We start from the raw sequence: 17,294 nt of genomic DNA, 5'->3' as shown, positions 1-17,294 counted from the left end.
AGATATGGAATCAGCCTAAATGCCCATCAGTGATAGACTGGATAAATAAAATGTGGTACATATATACCACTGAATACTATGCAGCCATAAAAAGGAATGAGATCATGTCCTTTGCATGGACATGAAAAAGTTGGAAGCCATTATCTTCAGCAAACTAATGCAGGAAAAGAAAACTGAACACCATTGTTCTCACTTATAAGCGGGAGCTGAATGATGTGAACACATGGACACATAGTGGGTAACAACACGCACTGGGGCCTGTTGGGGGATAGGGAGAGCATCAGGAAGAATAGCTAATGGACGTTGAGCTTAATACCTAGGTGATGGGATGATGTGTGTAGCAAACCACTATGGTACATGTTTACCTATGTAACAAACCTGCATATCCTGCACATGTACCCCTGAACTTAAAATGAAAAAAAAAAAGAAAATAGGGCTGGAAATATACCTGAATCATTTCACTGATTATAATTTCAGGGTCTAGCATAGTGCCTGGCATGCAATAAATCCTCAGTAAATGTTTGATCAAATATTCATTCCATGGATGTTTTGTGAGACTATGTGACATTACAAAAAAGAAATGACTTTGACTTTTTTGGTCATGTCTATGACTGAGGCAAAGTCATAGAGACAGAAAGCAGAATGGGGGCTGGGAGGAGGGGCAAGTTGGGAGTTATTGTTTAATGGGTATAGAGTTTTAGTTTTGCAAGATGAAAAGAATTCTGGAGATGCATGGTGATGATGGTTGCACAATGTGGATGTATTTAATGCTACCTTAAAAAAGGTTAGGATAATAAATTTTTTGTTATATGTATTTTACCATGACAAAAAAGTGAAAAAAAAAGACAGAGGTAGATTATTTGTGGCACACATATTTATGGTGTGGGAGTCAGAAAAAGAGCTGGCAAAGTTGAGTAAAAAGGAGAGAATAAGCCAGGAAGCCAACAATGGGGGTGGATTTTAGATGGAAGATTTGGGAAAGTCAACCATAACAAATACTCTAATGTGGATGTGAAGGAGGATGAGGCTAAAGAAGAGGCCACGCTTGAGTGAACTATGAGGAAATTATTGGTGCTCTTGAAACACAAGGGACAAGAGATTGTTGGTAACTGAAGCCACACACACACACACACACACACACACACACACACACACGTGACTGAGAGAATAGAAATTGGGGTTGTGGATGGAAAAGAGACAAGATATGGCTTATGAGAGTCAACTTCAAATATGTGAAAAGTCGTTTCAACCAAGGTTTCCCCTGTATAGTTCAGAGAACACAGCTTACATTAGTGAACTAAAATTCCAGGAAGGCGGCACTTATCTTCATTTGGAAGAAATTTTTTCCCAAATGGAGCTTTGAAAAAAGTGGAGCCAGCTGCCTTGGGATGTGGTGAGCTTCCCCTGCCTGTACACACATGTGGTCTGGATGGTACATAAATGGAGTTGTGTGAAGGTGATTCTTAAGGTGGGTAGGGAGTGGGCTATGACCATCAAGTTTTCTTATGTTCTTATGACTACAGGATGATATTACTGCACTTTGGCAATGTTTTTGAGGTTGAAAGATAGAATTTCAAAATAAGAAACTCTCACATTGTGCACATGTACCCTAAGACTTAAAGTATAATAATAATAAAATTAAAAAAAAAAAAAAAGGAACTCTCAGTAGACTTCCCTGCGAAGGACAGAAGACTCAGGCCACTTGGAACCTGGGAAACCAATAATGAAGAATTTTTAAAAAGACAATTGAGTTTTTCTCCCAAAACTGAATTCAGTAACTGTGTTCTCTTATGGTCCTCATCTTGGAATATAGCACCAATCCTATGCCCCAGGCTTAGTTTTTGCATTAAAGACATTGCATATTTCATATTTTACCATCTATTAAAATAAGGATGACAGACTGATATCTTATTATGAAGGGGAAAAATAAAGCACAACAACAATAGGTAAATGACATTGACAAAAAATTCAAATATTGTTTCATCGGGAGATAGTTTTTTGTAACATTGCCATCCTGTGATAGAAGACTTCTGTGAGGAAAACCCCTGCTCATTTTTAGGTAAATGACAATCATCATGTAATGGACGGTCAGAAGAGTGATTGTAAGTTTGGTTGAGATATGAGATGAGACTACACACAAAATAATAAACTTCGCTTCCATTTGCCTTTGCAGAAACATAACAAAGAATACACACCTCATTCTTAGTGATTTCCACACAACAGTTGTCTTCACTATTAAATACTTAGTAAGTGGTTTTCTATACTAGTCAGATTCTTAATTGGGAATCTGTCTTTCAGGATGTGGTGGGCAGTCACTGAGAAGCTTCAACTGGCAATATGTGTTGTGACTATTTCTTAATGAGTCTTCTTTTCATAGGCCACACAATGAAATCAATTGAATTATTTCATAGTCACACCAAACACACCAAGAAGGCCATTGTTTCTTAATACTTTTTTGTACAATTCGTCACTCCAGCTGAACAGCTTTACTCATTGTCTCCCAAAGACACCAAGCTCATTTCTATGTCATTTCCTTTGGTCCTCAGTTTCTAAGTTCTTCTGTGAAACTTTTTGATTTTTCCAGCTTAACACATTGCCACTTTTTGGAATTCCAATATAATTTATGTTCTAAATACCTGATACCTAAAATATTCTGCCTAATATTTCTTTCTTTATATTCCTAGTCTCTGCAAATGGTTTTATTGATAAAGATGATAAGAAATTCGATGCTAAGTTGGGTTGGCTTACTCTAACTCATTTAAAGGGTTTAAGTTCTGGGGCTTTTTCAGGTTGGGTGAGCATCTACTCTGAAATCTTATGTTCTTTTCTTTACCATTATTAAAGTTTGATGACTGTTTCCTCATGGGTCAGAGACCATGTTATCACTAGATCCAGAAACCAATGCCACAGTTTCACCTCACTTTGCACTTGGATAATCCTCCTTGAAAACAAATTGTCCTTTTTCCTTGGTTCCTTCACCTCCTCTCTTTGAACTACTATGGAAATTCAGTGAGTCCAAAACTTTTCATTCAAATTGTCACAATGCCTAACTACCTGGTTTGGCCTTATTATAAGGGAATGGGAATCAAAAAGTCAAGTTTTGACAACTGACAATTTCTGAGAAACTAGCTTCGGATTATTTTGGAGTTCCTACTAAATTTAGTCATTCAATCAATTTGTCACAGATTTAATAATGGTAATAGTAAAAAAAAAGGTTGATTTACTGGCAAAGACATTGTCATGTTGACAGTTTTCAGATACCTGAATTAGTTTGTATATGACAGGTTGTTAAATTACTTTCCCTTCTGGGCTTTAAAAATATAAGATTGTGAAGTACTTTTATGAGTTAAAAATTGTATTATCAATCACTTTTAGCCTTTCCTAAACACCAAGATATTATTTCTACCATTCAGAATAGAGTTTTACATTGGAGGAAGAAGGAGTTCATATTTTATTTTTCTGAATTTGAATGAACATACACTATTTGTAAAGACCCTCTTCTTTTTTTCTTTGCTCCTGTCTCTTCTTCCCATGCTGGCCCTGAAAACCCAGAAGCCTGTCTTTCAGTTGTAGAGAATAGGCAGTTCTCCAGATGATGTGATTTAAGAAAACTTGGAAAGTCCCTCTGTCCTGGAAAATTGTTCCCCAGGAGATGTCCTGATGCCCAAATTGCTCACTGTGTTGGGACACAAATATTGTGCACCTCCTAAGAGTCTTTCAGCCACCTTCATTGCTTCTTGGTCAGCTCCTCCCCATGCCAGGTTGCTCCACTTTGAGACTTGGATAAAACACCGTGTCCCAGGGCATGAGTTCTGGCCTCTCAGTCACCAAGGGGTCAGAACTGAGGGAGTTAATACTCAGTGGGGTGAATTTTGACCAGTGGGAAATTGATGATGAAAGTGATTGGGTCTGATACATTCTTCCTCCTTTCATTTTTTTTTCCAGTGGACTGCTTCAAGGTATCAATTTTTTTCTTGAACCGTTCATGTGGCCTACATACTAGTAAACATGCTGTCTGAGCAAATTTCTGTGTTTCTCTTCATCTCACTTTGAAACTACACACTGCATGATAGGTGCACAAATTTTATTGTTTTGTCCCTTTCTTTGTTTCGTTTCCTTCCTTCCTTATTCTCACTACCCCAAGCTTGTAACTCTCAAATAAAGTGGTAATCCCTTAGTCTGTACATTAGGTTCTGCTTTCTAGGAAACCCAAGTTGAGGCACTCTAGATTTTAGAGTGTTTCTTTTGAGTTAAATAATTTCTCTCCTTGAAGGTCTGCTTTGAAAGCAAATACATTTAGAAAGAAAAATCTGTTCAAGAATTATGTTCTCCTTGGGGCCATGTTAAAGCAGAATGAGGACAATGGTTTAAAGGAGGGCAAAAGACAAGAAGAAGAAAAGATAGAAAAGGAGTTAACAAAAAAGGAGAAGAACACTGTCACATTTCACCCATTTCACAGTTTTCACCTCAGCTAACCACAAACTCAGTGTTAAATATTATTTTCACTCCCTATTTTTTTTTTTTTTTTCAAACTCCACGTTAGATAGGGTCTCTTTTTGGACTTGGAAATTACTCCGTGTATAGTATGCATATTTAAGATTCTGTTTTCTTCCTGACAGTGAAGATATAATAAGAAAGTTCCCCAAATGCTTATTGCTTTTACTCCTAGTGTTGATTTCAACTTAAAAACTTTAATTTTATTTTTTAAAAATTAGAGATAAGATTTATAATTCACTTGATTTTTAGTTATTACTGTCTATGATCTGTCATTATCAGCTATATTTGTATTATTGAATCATTTAACCAACCAACTGAATCAGTAATCCTAACTGACATAAATGGTATGCTGAGTCACTGGCAGAACTCTACTGAAAATACAAAGAACTATGCATGTAGAAGATGCCATATTTCTATTAATTAGCTGAGGCATATTAACTTCAAATTTCTTTCAAAAATTAGAAAGAAAGAACATGCAGAGAGGCCAAAATATAGTTTTGTCTCATTAAGTACATACCTAAAAGCATACTGCAGAAGGTATGCATATATATGTGTATTCATCTTTCGTAGTTTATATCAGAAACATATTTTATACACAGTGAAATCACACCACAAATGTAGAAATTTGTCAGTATCAACTTATGAGGCTGAGAATCTAGTTTTTTACCAGGGTAATTTACATTTTTGTTCTTTTACTTCTGGTCACTCAGAGCTAATATTTTTTGAGCACTTACCCTATGCAAGGCATTACCTAAGTTAAAAACTCATAATTTCTACCCTCCACCTTCTTTTCATCACACAGCTACATTTTTACCATGGCTATGTAAGTTAGGTATTATGAGCTTCAGTTTACAGAAGAGGACCCTGAAGCTCAGTGGTTGAGAAACTCAATCTTAATTATAAATCCCGTGCTTAAAAGGTAGATCTGGGATTCAAAAACAGCTCCATCTGACCCTAAAGCTGCCTTTTCTCCATTACTCTGCACTGCTTCTCTTTAATATAAATAAAATTATAGAGGTGTGACTATGAAATATTCTTCTAATTTCTGCTTATGTTCATAGGTTGATACATTCTTCTTTGACTTAAAGCTGGATTTTCTAATGAGACATGGAATGTGATTCTGATCTTAAATGATATGATATGGCAAGGAATCACTGGATTTAGTATACATAAGTAGAAGTTTGGAGTGTATCTAGGAAGATGTCCTAAATCACCAGAATATAAATGAATGGACATTTTGTGATATTATATTTATTTTTAAAATACAAAATGCACTTGGCTCTAAAAATGGAAAATTCAGCTCAGAGATGAGGCAAATACAACGCACATGACTGTTTAAGTTGGTCATATATGATCTTTTTAAATAGTTGACCCAGCTGGTGTACTACTTACCTCAGCATTAGCAGTGACTTTGAGATGGCGTGTCATGCTCCTTGTCAGGCTGCCTCTTTTTGAATGCTCGTATTGTTTACACTGACTTCATTCCCCATGCTGACTGATGAGGATAATACTTTTAACACATTCTGTAATATTTAACTTGAGAATCTCAAAATGCATAAAAATAAATACAGCCTTGATTCACTGAAGTAGAACTGGATTTCTTTTCCTTTTGTCTTTAATTTTATGAGTGGAGTTGATATTTTAAAACTATCCCCAGAAATAAGGACTAATTTCTAGTCACTTAGCAAATGCAGTTAACATTATTTTATTTTGTTTGTATTGCTTTAATGCACCTGAGAAATTCTTCAGGTCCTGCAAAGCAGGGAGGTATGGATAATAGTTTGAATGAAAGGATCAGACAACAAAAAGATTGTGAAATATTTGAATGACAGGTGAAATCTGACCCAAAAAACATTTAAAAGGAAAAAGTGTAAGAACAATTTTCTTAAGGTAAAAAAAAAAATGCAACAAAACAGAACTATAGCAATGAAAAAAAGAAACCATAAATACATTGCTTTCCAGCAGTATAAAAAATAGAGGAGCTTCATTTTATGGTAAGGAGAATAAAACCCCAGTATTAATGTGATAGGCAAAAAGGGTTGATATGCTATGGGGAGCTCCCAGTGTAGGGCCTGAAAGCCCCACTTAATTCTGTCTTTGCCAGACCATGTGGGATGGCACTTTATTTTGACTTCGCATTTAGGACAGGACGACAACACTTCTGACGGGTCTTGATGATACCATAAAATATGATTGAAGGAACTGGGATATTTAGCTTGAAGAAGTGAAATTCTTTCAGGAAGACTTGATAGCTGGCTTCAAATATATGAGAATCTGTCAAGGAAAAGAGAGCTTAGACTTATTTTAGGTGATTCCAAGGAGCAGAGTAAAATAACAGGAAGGCAAAAACCAGCTCAATATAAAGAAGCATTTATGGAGCTTTAGAAGTAGGTGTTTAATTTTTTTGAATGAATGAATGATCATGATTGAAAGAATTGATGAATGGTCTCCTTGAAATGGCATATTTTGGAAGAGATTGAAATTTCTGTACTGAAATTTTAAATACGGGCTTGATGAACTTTCCCAGGGGACGATTTCTGGAGAGTTGAGAGTTAGTTGGTGGGAAATTTTAATACTTTTAGTTTTTACTATTTCTAAATTTTAACATAACCTATGATCTTTTTTAGTGGAAATCTTACTGTGTTTTCTACAGCTGAGTATCATATTTTCCTTCATCTTCTTTAAAATACAATTCATGCTTTCTCTGATAAAGATGATTATTTTAATAATGTACGTTCCTTTAAACGTTCTTATTTCACCGGATTTTCAGAATTCTGCCCTTAATCAGCCTTTTCTTTTCACATTGCCTTTTTTTGAGAAGTCTATTCTCGTGGAATTAAATTCCAGTTTATTTTCCATGATTCCCCAAAATAGAACCTGTAGCTTGGCTTTGCTCCAGAGTTGTGGATCCATACCTCATCTACTGTCTTCTAGATGAGCCACAGTCATCTCAAACTTAGTGACCCAAACTGAATTCCTCTCTATGCCCAACCTATTTCCCTTCTTTATACCTTGTATCTTTGTGATTGGTACCACAATCCAGACAGTTATCCAAGCAGTAAACTCTGGGGTCATCCCAGACTCCTTTTTTTCACTTCCAGTCACCAGGTCTTTCATATTTGATTTGTGGCCATCCCTCATAGGCCTTTCTTTTTTCTGCATACCCAGTGCTACCATCTTGGTTTAGGTGTGTCTGAATCACCCATGCTGATATTAAAGTAGCCTTTTCAAAATGGAAAAAAAAAAGATGATTATGTTGCTTCTCACTTAAAACTTTTCAGTGGTCTCAACTTAGCTGCATAACAGAATCCCAACTAATCAACATGGCATTTAGACCTTTTGTTGCCTACGTGCTTGCCAGCCTCTGCTTCCATCACAATCCCCACCCACCCTCCAAACAAGCAGGAAAAGTTGTGCTGTTTCATGCCATGTCTTTTAACAAGTTATTCCTTTTACTTATTACAAGTTGTTCCTCTTTTTTTTTTTTTTAAAGAATGCCCTGGTTAACTACAACTTTATTTGTCCTTTTCTTAAAAATCAGTTATATTTTTAATAAAGTGATAAAAAATCAGATAGTACTAAAAGGCTTATAACAGTAAATAGCAGATCTTTGCACCATACTTTCCTGCCTCTCTACCAACCACTTTTGACTCTTTTTGATGTTTCTTCTGGTATTCAAATATTTACTGCAATAATTTCCTTATAATGCAACTTCTTGACTTGTCAGGCTCAGACTTTATCTGCTGACCTTATCTTCTCTCATAATTCCAGAACCGGTACTCAAAACATTCAAGAACTGGCACAGCATACATTGATTAGTCACAACCAGTTATCCCATATGGTATATGTGGGCTAATTACTGGCCCTGAGTTTATGAACATATTTTGTTAAATTATCAATATTGACATCATTATAACCACATAAATATTATCCACTGCTGAAACAATTAACGCATTATGATTGTTATCTTGCTTACACATTTTTTGTTTTTTGTAAAAGTTATTAACTGATGCTTTTAAAAATCATTTATTCCTCATTAACAACTCATGGCAAATCTCAATTTCTCCATGAAGTCTTTGCCACTAGGCAGAGTTGATTCTCTATCCTATTACTTCTGCATTATCATCGTTGTTGTACATATTATACTGTACCTTAAAGATTTGTGTGTCAGGCCGGGCTTGGTGGCTCACGCCTGTAATCCTAGCACTTTGGGAGGCTGAGATGGGTGTTTCACTTGAGGTCAGGAGTTCAAGACCAGCCTGGTCAGCACAGTGAAACCCCATCTCTACTAAAAATACAAAAATTAGCCAGGCATGGTGGCAGGCACCTATAATCTCAGCTACTTGGGTGGCTGAGGCATGAGAATCTCTTGAACCCAGGAGGCAGAGGCGGCAATGAGCTGAGATTGTACCACTGCCCTCTAGCCTGGGCAACAGAGTGAGACTCTGTCTCAAAAAAAAAAAAAAAATTTGTGTCTATCTTACCAGAATGTGGTCTCCTTGAGGTTAATGATAATACCTGTGTCTGTTATCTTAGAGCCTTCAGTGTCTTGAGTCTTGCACCAGTGTCAAATACATTGTGCTTAATAAATATTCATTGAATTATGAATGAACAGGAGTGTCCTTTCTCTTTATAGCAGCCTTTATTGTTTAGTAGACAGTTTTGTGAGCATTTATCTGATTTCTGAGTCTCTTTTTACAGATCACAAACTCAAATACCTGTTTGGGCCTGAGTAGTTAAAATAAATAAGCGCAGGAAGCCTCATGGGTTCTGGGGCACTTAAAGGGATCACCTGCTTCTTAGTTGCAGCCAGTTGTTGCTAGGAAAGCATTTCAGATCTGTCCTGCTAGACCTTCCACTATTTCAATGGAAGAAGAAAATTCAGGTTTAATATGAACTGCTTTGATTCAATTATTAAAAACTGTGCAGGCCAGGCAAATGCTTCTTCAGGCTTGTTTTGGTTCACACCCACCAACCTGTGACCTGTAGGTTGCTGGGTTGGGCAGGAAGAGGAGCTGTGCATGCTCTGCTTGGTTTGGGAGCTGGCTTGGCTGAGGATACCTCCGCCCCAGTACTCTGCCTCCACCTGTGAGGACAGCAACCTCCTTTTGCCAACTGACACCAGCATGTGAAACAAAGCTTAGCAGAAGGAGCCTGGACCATAGCCCCCAGCCTGTGGGGATGTTTGAAGGCCTCAGCAGGGTTTCAAAGGAATTAGAACTCCCTCTGTGAGCAGAATTGGAGAATAATGAGTTAAATTATAAGTGATAGTGAGAAGGCATGCAACTGGACTGCAAATTGTATAGTATGTGCCAAGCCACGTGCTCTTTTTAAAAATAAACTTAAGTTTTACAATAACCTTGAGAAGGAGATACTACCATCCTTAGGTTGCAGATGTGGAATCTCTATGAGATTTAGAGTTTTTTTTTTTTTTTTTTTTTTTTTGTTCTCACCATTAGAAGAGATTAAGGTCTCCTATTACTGCCCGTGAAGAAAGCCCATGGATGGGATTTTAGAAATGAATTAAACATATTTTATTATTTTCCAGTAGAAATTGCTCCCGGGATTTTTGAATATAAAGAGTTTTTTCTTGTTCGTTTGTAGATTGATTCATTCAGTCTTTTAACATTTGTTGAATATTCATTAAATTCTATATTAGGCACCAGGATTACAAAGATGAGTAATATAAAATTCCTGTGCTTCAGAAGCCCTAAATGATTGTTTGTTTCTATTTGTTCTATGTGTGAAGGAAAGGGCAGGTGCTGGGAATAAACGTGTAAATAATCTAGAAATTTGGTAGCCAAATTGCAATTTACAAAAGAAATACATGAGTCACTCCTTTTTTCTTGTTGCAACAGATAAAATGTGCTTTTAGAAAGATTAGAAAATACGAATAAGGAAAATTAAGAAAAATGTTGCCTTAAGGAAATCGTGAGCAACTCTCTATTTACTTATTCACCTTTTGACTATGTGGATAGGTTTTTACACTTATCACACTTAAACTCACATACACAAACAGATGAGTACATACTCCCACAAACAGATCATGCTATATTATTATTCTGTGGTCTGCTTTATTTAGGAACACAAGATGTCCTATTCATGTTTGAATATCATCTTTTAATGGCTGAATAGTATTTTATTGCATGAATTCATTCAATGTACTTAATTAATCCTCTATTGTCAGTTATTTAGGTAATCTACATTTTTTTTAAACTCATGCCATTTTGCAGCTAAATGTCTTTATTTATCCTGAATTATTTCCTTAGGAAAAACCATTTGCCATGTAATTACTGAATTTAAGACTTATACATTGTGTGTGTATTTCCTTTTATGTTTTGTATAGTGCTAAATTGTTCTCAAGAAAAGCAGTACTAATTTACCCACCACCGGTGGATTTGAGTTTCCATTTCTCTTCACTATTACCCACGCTAGGTACATTTCTTTCTTTATAAACATGTTCCAATTAGATAGGTAAAAAAGAGCCTCTCTTTCAAAAGACCCTTTTGAAAACTCTTGACCCTTGAACTTGCTGGCCACTGTTGCTTTCCAGTACAGTAGTAGCACTTTGTGTTATGGTTAATTGGCTCCACAGCTTGGGGGCAACTTGAGGATCTAGCGATCTAGCACATCCTATTCACCTGTGTGTTCCTGTATGTCCATGAATGTTTGTTGAACCAAATTGAATTGGAGAACATCCATAAGTTTAGAAATCATTAGATGTATAAATTTCAATACAACTGGTGGATGGGCTATTTTATTCTTGTCAGTTGCATAACAATAAGTAATTTTTATTGCACATTGATTACATACCAGCACCATGTTCAGTGCTTTTCATACTTATCTGGCAAAAACAGCCCTTAAACTCAAGACAAGCTAATTCCTAAGCCATCTTTCTCTTCCTTGACTTTCCTCTCTCCTCTCTTCTTTCTTGTTCTATTCTTTCCTCCTATTATTATGGACATGTTTAAACATATACAAACTAGAGAGGACAACATAATGAACCTTGATATAACCGCCATCAGCTTCAGCAATTATCAATATGTGGCCAACCTTATTTCATCCATGCCTTTTCGTCACTTCTTCGTATCCTCCTTCTCATGTTGGATTATTTTAAAGCAAACCTCAGATACGTCAATTTTATCCATAATTATACACACACACACACACACACACACATACACAATATAGACCTTGTTTTGTAACTTAAACCACAATATCATTATCATACTTTAAAATATCTATAACAATTTTTTAATATTATCTAGTGTCCAGTCAGTATCAAATTTCCCTGATTATCTCAGAAGTGACCTTTTCTGGTTGGTTTGTTTGAAACAGTATCTACACAAGGACTGCACATTGTATTCTGAACCATTCTAACCACAGCATGGCATTCTTCTCTCCCTCGTAAAACATGTGGCCTGTCCTTCTCAGAAACAGAGATTCTTAGCTGGAGGAGGCTAAAATTTTTAAAGAATTCCCATGGATCAAATATCTCCCCAGAAAGAAGCACATTCAGTTGTTAACACCTGAGAAATGCTGGCTCTTTGTGGAATGGAGAAGGCACTTTGCTTGCCGTGGAGGTTCACCATTCACTCTCCCTGGAAATTCATCAATAGATTCACTCAGGGACTGGGAATTCAGCTGCTCTTACTTCTGCTTTTGTTATAAGGCTCTTTCACAAGCTATGGCCAAGTTTCCTCCTTAAGATCCATAGTTAGATGTAAGTGATGGTGGCTTGAAAATTCATTCTTTAGCAATGAGCTGAAAATATGCAGCATGCTGGCCTCTGTATCCCTTCCTGGGAGTGAATGACTTGGAAATGGAAACCATAGGCTTGTTATTTTCATAAATAGGTGAAATGGGTGATGACTTTGATAGACTGTTTCACAATAAGCAAATTTTCATGTTTGGTTTTGGTTCTGTTTTGAATTTGAAGGTCTAGTGATCCTCCACTGTGTGGTGGCAGATGGGAATTCCACCAGAAGTCCTGAAACTAATGGCCTCCTCTGTGGATACCCTGAGGAAAACTGTGCAGGTAAAGTTTAACAAGTTTTATATTCAAATCTGAGTTTTAATTTTCTGATAATAATAGCACTTATTATACTAGGTAATTATTTGAACACATATTAAGGTACCAGGCACTGTGCTAAGTGCTTTATATACAGTAATTCATCACTACTCACGAGAGCCCTCTGAGATAGATAATATTTTTTATTTTATTTCAATGAAAAACCTACAAAGATTAAGTAACTTGCCAAAGGTCATACAGCTGGAAAACAGCAAATCTGGAATTCAAATGCAGGTCTTTCTGATTCTAGAGCCTCCAGTCAGCCACTATATTTTGGGTCACAGATGCATGCTCCAGACTCTAGCATGTGATATCTTGGACTGGATTCATGAAAAGCTGACATATTCTACCCAAAGTTAAATTCTTTTTTTCTCTTCTATTTCATAGTTAAAAGAAGGGAAGAAGGTAAGGATTTTACATATTTTACCTTGGAGATGCTTGAATTAGTGTTCTCAAACTTATCAGTCTAAGGCAGGATTTGGTCTTAGTAAAGGGTTTTAGTAAAGGCCTTAGTAAGAGTTTTAGGCTTTGTGGGTCATGATGTCTTTGTCACAACTACTCAACACTGCCACTGTACTGTGAAAGCATGCTGGAAAGCACTATGCAAATGAATAGGCTTGGCTCTGTTTCAATAAAACTTTAGTTAGAGAAACAGGCTGTGGGCCAGATCTGATTCTTGGACTACAGTTTGCTGACCCCTGGTCTAAGGTTATGTTTGTTCTGTATAGATTGTATGTTCTGGTCTTCTACAGGTGTTATTTCTGACTTAAAAAAAAAGAAAACAAAACACAGACCAATTAAAAAAGTGGGGTGCAGTAGAGAAGAGCCTCCTGTATTCCCTGGAAACTTCTATGAACTGGGAGTATGATGACTTGGTGCAAACTGCTCCTTTCCTAGCACCCTTGGGAAGTTGTAACAGAGCCAGGAACACACTGAGCAAGTCTTCCTGATGTGAGTCATCAGTTCCAGCCCAATTTTCCCCTTTCATCCCTCACAGTAGTGGGTGGTCAGAGGGTGCTCATCGGCTGTAGAATCTAATGGTGTCTTAGGTCATGTTTAGGTCTTGTCATCCATGTAGGCAGAAGAACAAGGCCAACTTTATGTGTTCATGTGTTTTTCTTCAGTCTGGTTTCAAATATCTTCAATGATGGCATTTTTTCACATTTCCCTTGGGAAATTATTCCATAATTTGACGACAGACAATGTTCAAAAATCTTCCTCATCATGATCCTAAATGTGTTTTCTAATTTTATTTTTATTGTAGTAAGAACATTTAACATGAAATCTACCCTTTTAACAAATCTTAAACTGGACAATACAATATTGTTAACTATAGATTAGCATATCTCTTCAAATTTATTAATCTTGCACTAACTGAAACTTTGTGCACATTGAATAGCAACTCCCCAAGCCTCCAGGAACCACCATACTACTATCTGCTTCTATAAATTTGGCTATTTTAGATGCCTCATATAAGTAGAGGCATTCATATTGTATCTGTCTTTCTGTGACTGTCTTATTTCACTTAGCAAAATTTCTTTCAGGTTCATCCATGTTGTCACAATGGCAGTATTTTTCTCTTTTGTAAGGCTGAATAATATTCTATGGATGTACCGTACTTTCTTTATCCATTAATCTGTCAGTAGACCCTTGGGTTGCTTCCACCTTTTGACTTTTATGAAATAATGCTACAGTAAACATGGGCATACAAGTATCTCACTGAGATCCTGATTTTTATTAGGTTATTTATTTTCTTGTTATTGAATTGTGAGAGTTCTTTATGTATTTTGGATATGTGTAATCAATATGTTTTGTATAGTGCTAAATTGTCTTCAAGAAAAGCAGTACTAATTTACCCATCACAATGGATTTGAGTTTCCATTTCTCTTCACTATTATAACTTCTAACCCTATCTCTGCACAGCCCAAACTCTGTTGTTTCTTTTGCTGTGAAGAAGCTTTTTCATTTGACATAGTCCCACTTGTTTATTTTGCTTTTGTCACCTGTGCTTTTGGTGTCACATCTAAGAAATCATTGCCAAGACCAATGTCAAGAAGTGTTATCTTATGTTTTCTTGCAGGAATTTTACTGTTTCAAGTCTTAAATATAAGTCTTCAGTCCATTTTGAGTTGATTTTTGTATAACAAGCGGGTCCAATTTCATTCTTTTGCATGTGGATATCTAGTTTTCAAACATCATTTATTTAAGAGATTACCCTTTCCTCATTGCGTATTGTTAGTACCTTTGCTGAAGATCAGTTGTTCATATATTCATGGGTTTATTGCTCGGCTGTCTATTCTGTTCTATCGGTCTTTATACAAGTACCATGCTGTATATGATTTAAAACCAGGAAGAAGGATACCTCCAACTTTGTTCTTGCTCAAGATTGTTTTGGCTATCCAGGGTCCTTTGTAGTTTCCTTTGAATTTTAAAATTGTTTTTCCATTTCTGTAAAAAAAAGGCATTGGAATTTTGATAGTCAGTCTATAGATCACTTTGGGTAGTATGGACATTTTAACAATATTAAATCTTTTAGTCCAGAAAAACAGGATGTCTTTTTATATATTTTTGTCTTCTTTAATTTCTTTAATTAATATTTTATAGTTTTCAGTGTGCAAGTCTTTCATTTCTTTAGTTAAGTTTATTCCTAAGTGTTTTATTCTTTTTGATGCTACCGTAAATTAGCTTATTTTTTACTTTGCTTTTTGAATAGTTCGTGATTAGTGTATACAAATACAACTGGTTTTTCATGTTGATTTTGTATCCTACAACTTTTCTGAATTTGTGAATTAGTTTTTACAGTTTGTGTGCGTGTGTGTGTGTGTGTGTGTGTGTAATCTTTAGAATTTTTTAGGTATAGGATCATGTCATCTTCAAACAGAGATGAAATTATTTCTTTTTTTCCAGTTTAGATTCCTTTTATTTTATTTTTTCCTAATTGCTCTGGTTAGGACTTTCTGCACTATGTTGAATAGAAGCGGTTAGACTGGGCATTCTTGTCTTGCTCCTGATCTTAAAGGAAAAGCTTTCTAATTTTTTACCATTAAGTACCATGTTAGTTAAGGGCTTTACATATAAGGCCTATTATTTTGGGGTAATTTCATTCTATTACTAGTTTGTTAAAAGTTATTATGAAAGGGTGTTGAATTTTGTCAGAATGAATTATGAATGAGTCTATATTAATTAAGGACATTGCCCTGTAGTTTTCTTTTCTTATAATGTCTTTGTTTAACTTTGGTATCAGGGCAATGCTGGCTTCGTAAAATGAGTTTGGAAGTGTTTCTTCCTCTTCAATTTTTTGAAAGAGTTTAAGAAGGATTGGAATTACGTATTTAAATGTTTGATAGAATTCACTAGTGGAGGCATCTGGGCCCGGGCCTTTATTTGTGGAGGTTTTAGATTATGACCAATTTCCTTATTAGTCACAGGTCTGTTCATATTTTCTGTTTCTTTATGATTCAATCATGATTGGTCGTTTGTTTCTAGGAATTTATCTGTTACTTCTTCGTTATTCAATTTTCATGGTAGTCTAATATAATCCTTTTTATTTTTGTGACATTTTTAAAAGTACAAAAAATAGAAAAAGCTTATAGGATAAGATACAAAGAAAATATTTTTGTAGCACTGTACAGTGTGTTTGTGTTTTCAGTTGCTATTACAAGAGTCAAAGGAAAAATTAATTAAAAAGTTTATACAATAAAAAAGTTATAGTAAGTTAAAGTTAATTAATTATTGAAGAAAGAATTTTTTTGTAATACAAATGTATTGTAGCCTAAGAGTACAACATTTATAAAGTCTACGGTGGTTTATGATAATGTCCTAGGCCGTCATGTTCACTCACCACTCATTCACTGACTTACCTAGAGCAGCTTCTAGTCTTGCAAGCTCCTTTCATAGTAAGTGCCTTATACAGATATACTATTTGCAAACTTTTATATCATATTTTTACTGTACTTTTTCTATATTTAGATATTAAAATACTCACTATTATGTTATGATTGCCTACAGTATTCAGTACAGTAACATGCTGTATAGGTTTGTAGCCTCAGAGCAATAAGCTATACCATATAACTAAGGTGTGTATAGGCTACACCATCTAGGTTTGTGTAAGTACACTCTATGATGTTTGCTCAATGAGAAAACCGCCTAATAATGCATTTCTCCAAGCATATCCCTGTCATTAAGTGATGGATGACTATATATCATCCTAGTCCTTTCTGGCATACAAGGTTTCTGCTGAGAAATCCACTGAGTGTGATGGAGGTTCCTTTGTGCATGAAAAGTAATTTTCATCTTGCTCCTCTCAAAATTGTCTGTTTATCTTGAACTTTTGACAATTTGATTGTAAGGTGTCTTGGTGTAGATTTCTTTGGGTTTATGTTTTTGAAATTTGTTGGTCTTATGAATATGTATGTACATTTCTTTCCTTAGATTTGGTAAGTTTGGGGCATTATTTCTTTGAACAAGCTTTCTGTCCCTTTCTATTTTCCCTCTTGAACTACCATCAGATGTATATTGGTCTGCCTGTATTATGGTGTTTCATAAGTCCTTTAAGCTTTTTCACTTGTTAAAATTCTTTTTATTCTTTTTGCTCCTATGACTGTATAATTTCCAATTATCTGTCTTTAAGTTTGCTGATCTTGTCTTTTGCTTGACATAGTCTGCTGTTGAAGCCATCTGTTGAATTTTCCAGCTTAGTTACTGAATTATCCAGCTGGAAAATTTA

The 17,294-nt window shown here is 35.6% G+C and overlaps 1 protein-coding gene across 1 annotated transcript in view; it reads left to right on the top strand.

Annotated features, from left to right (window-relative positions):
* Positions 1 to 17,294, top strand: part of BTC (betacellulin) — a 50,863-nt gene that overhangs the window by 12,039 nt on the left and 21,530 nt on the right. The window contains exon 2 of the mRNA XM_054486508.2: positions 12,437 to 12,535. Within this exon, the coding sequence (XP_054342483.1) occupies positions 12,437 to 12,535 (99 nt within the window). The remainder of the gene's footprint in view (positions 1 to 12,436; positions 12,536 to 17,294) is intronic.

The sequence above is a fragment of the Pongo pygmaeus genome, chromosome 3, assembly GCF_028885625.2.
Source record: "Pongo pygmaeus isolate AG05252 chromosome 3, NHGRI_mPonPyg2-v2.0_pri, whole genome shotgun sequence".
NCBI classification, from domain to species: Eukaryota; Metazoa; Chordata; class Mammalia; order Primates; family Hominidae; genus Pongo; species Pongo pygmaeus.
Note: the sequence above shows the minus strand (reverse complement) of the source record. Positions and strands in the feature narration are given on the sequence as shown.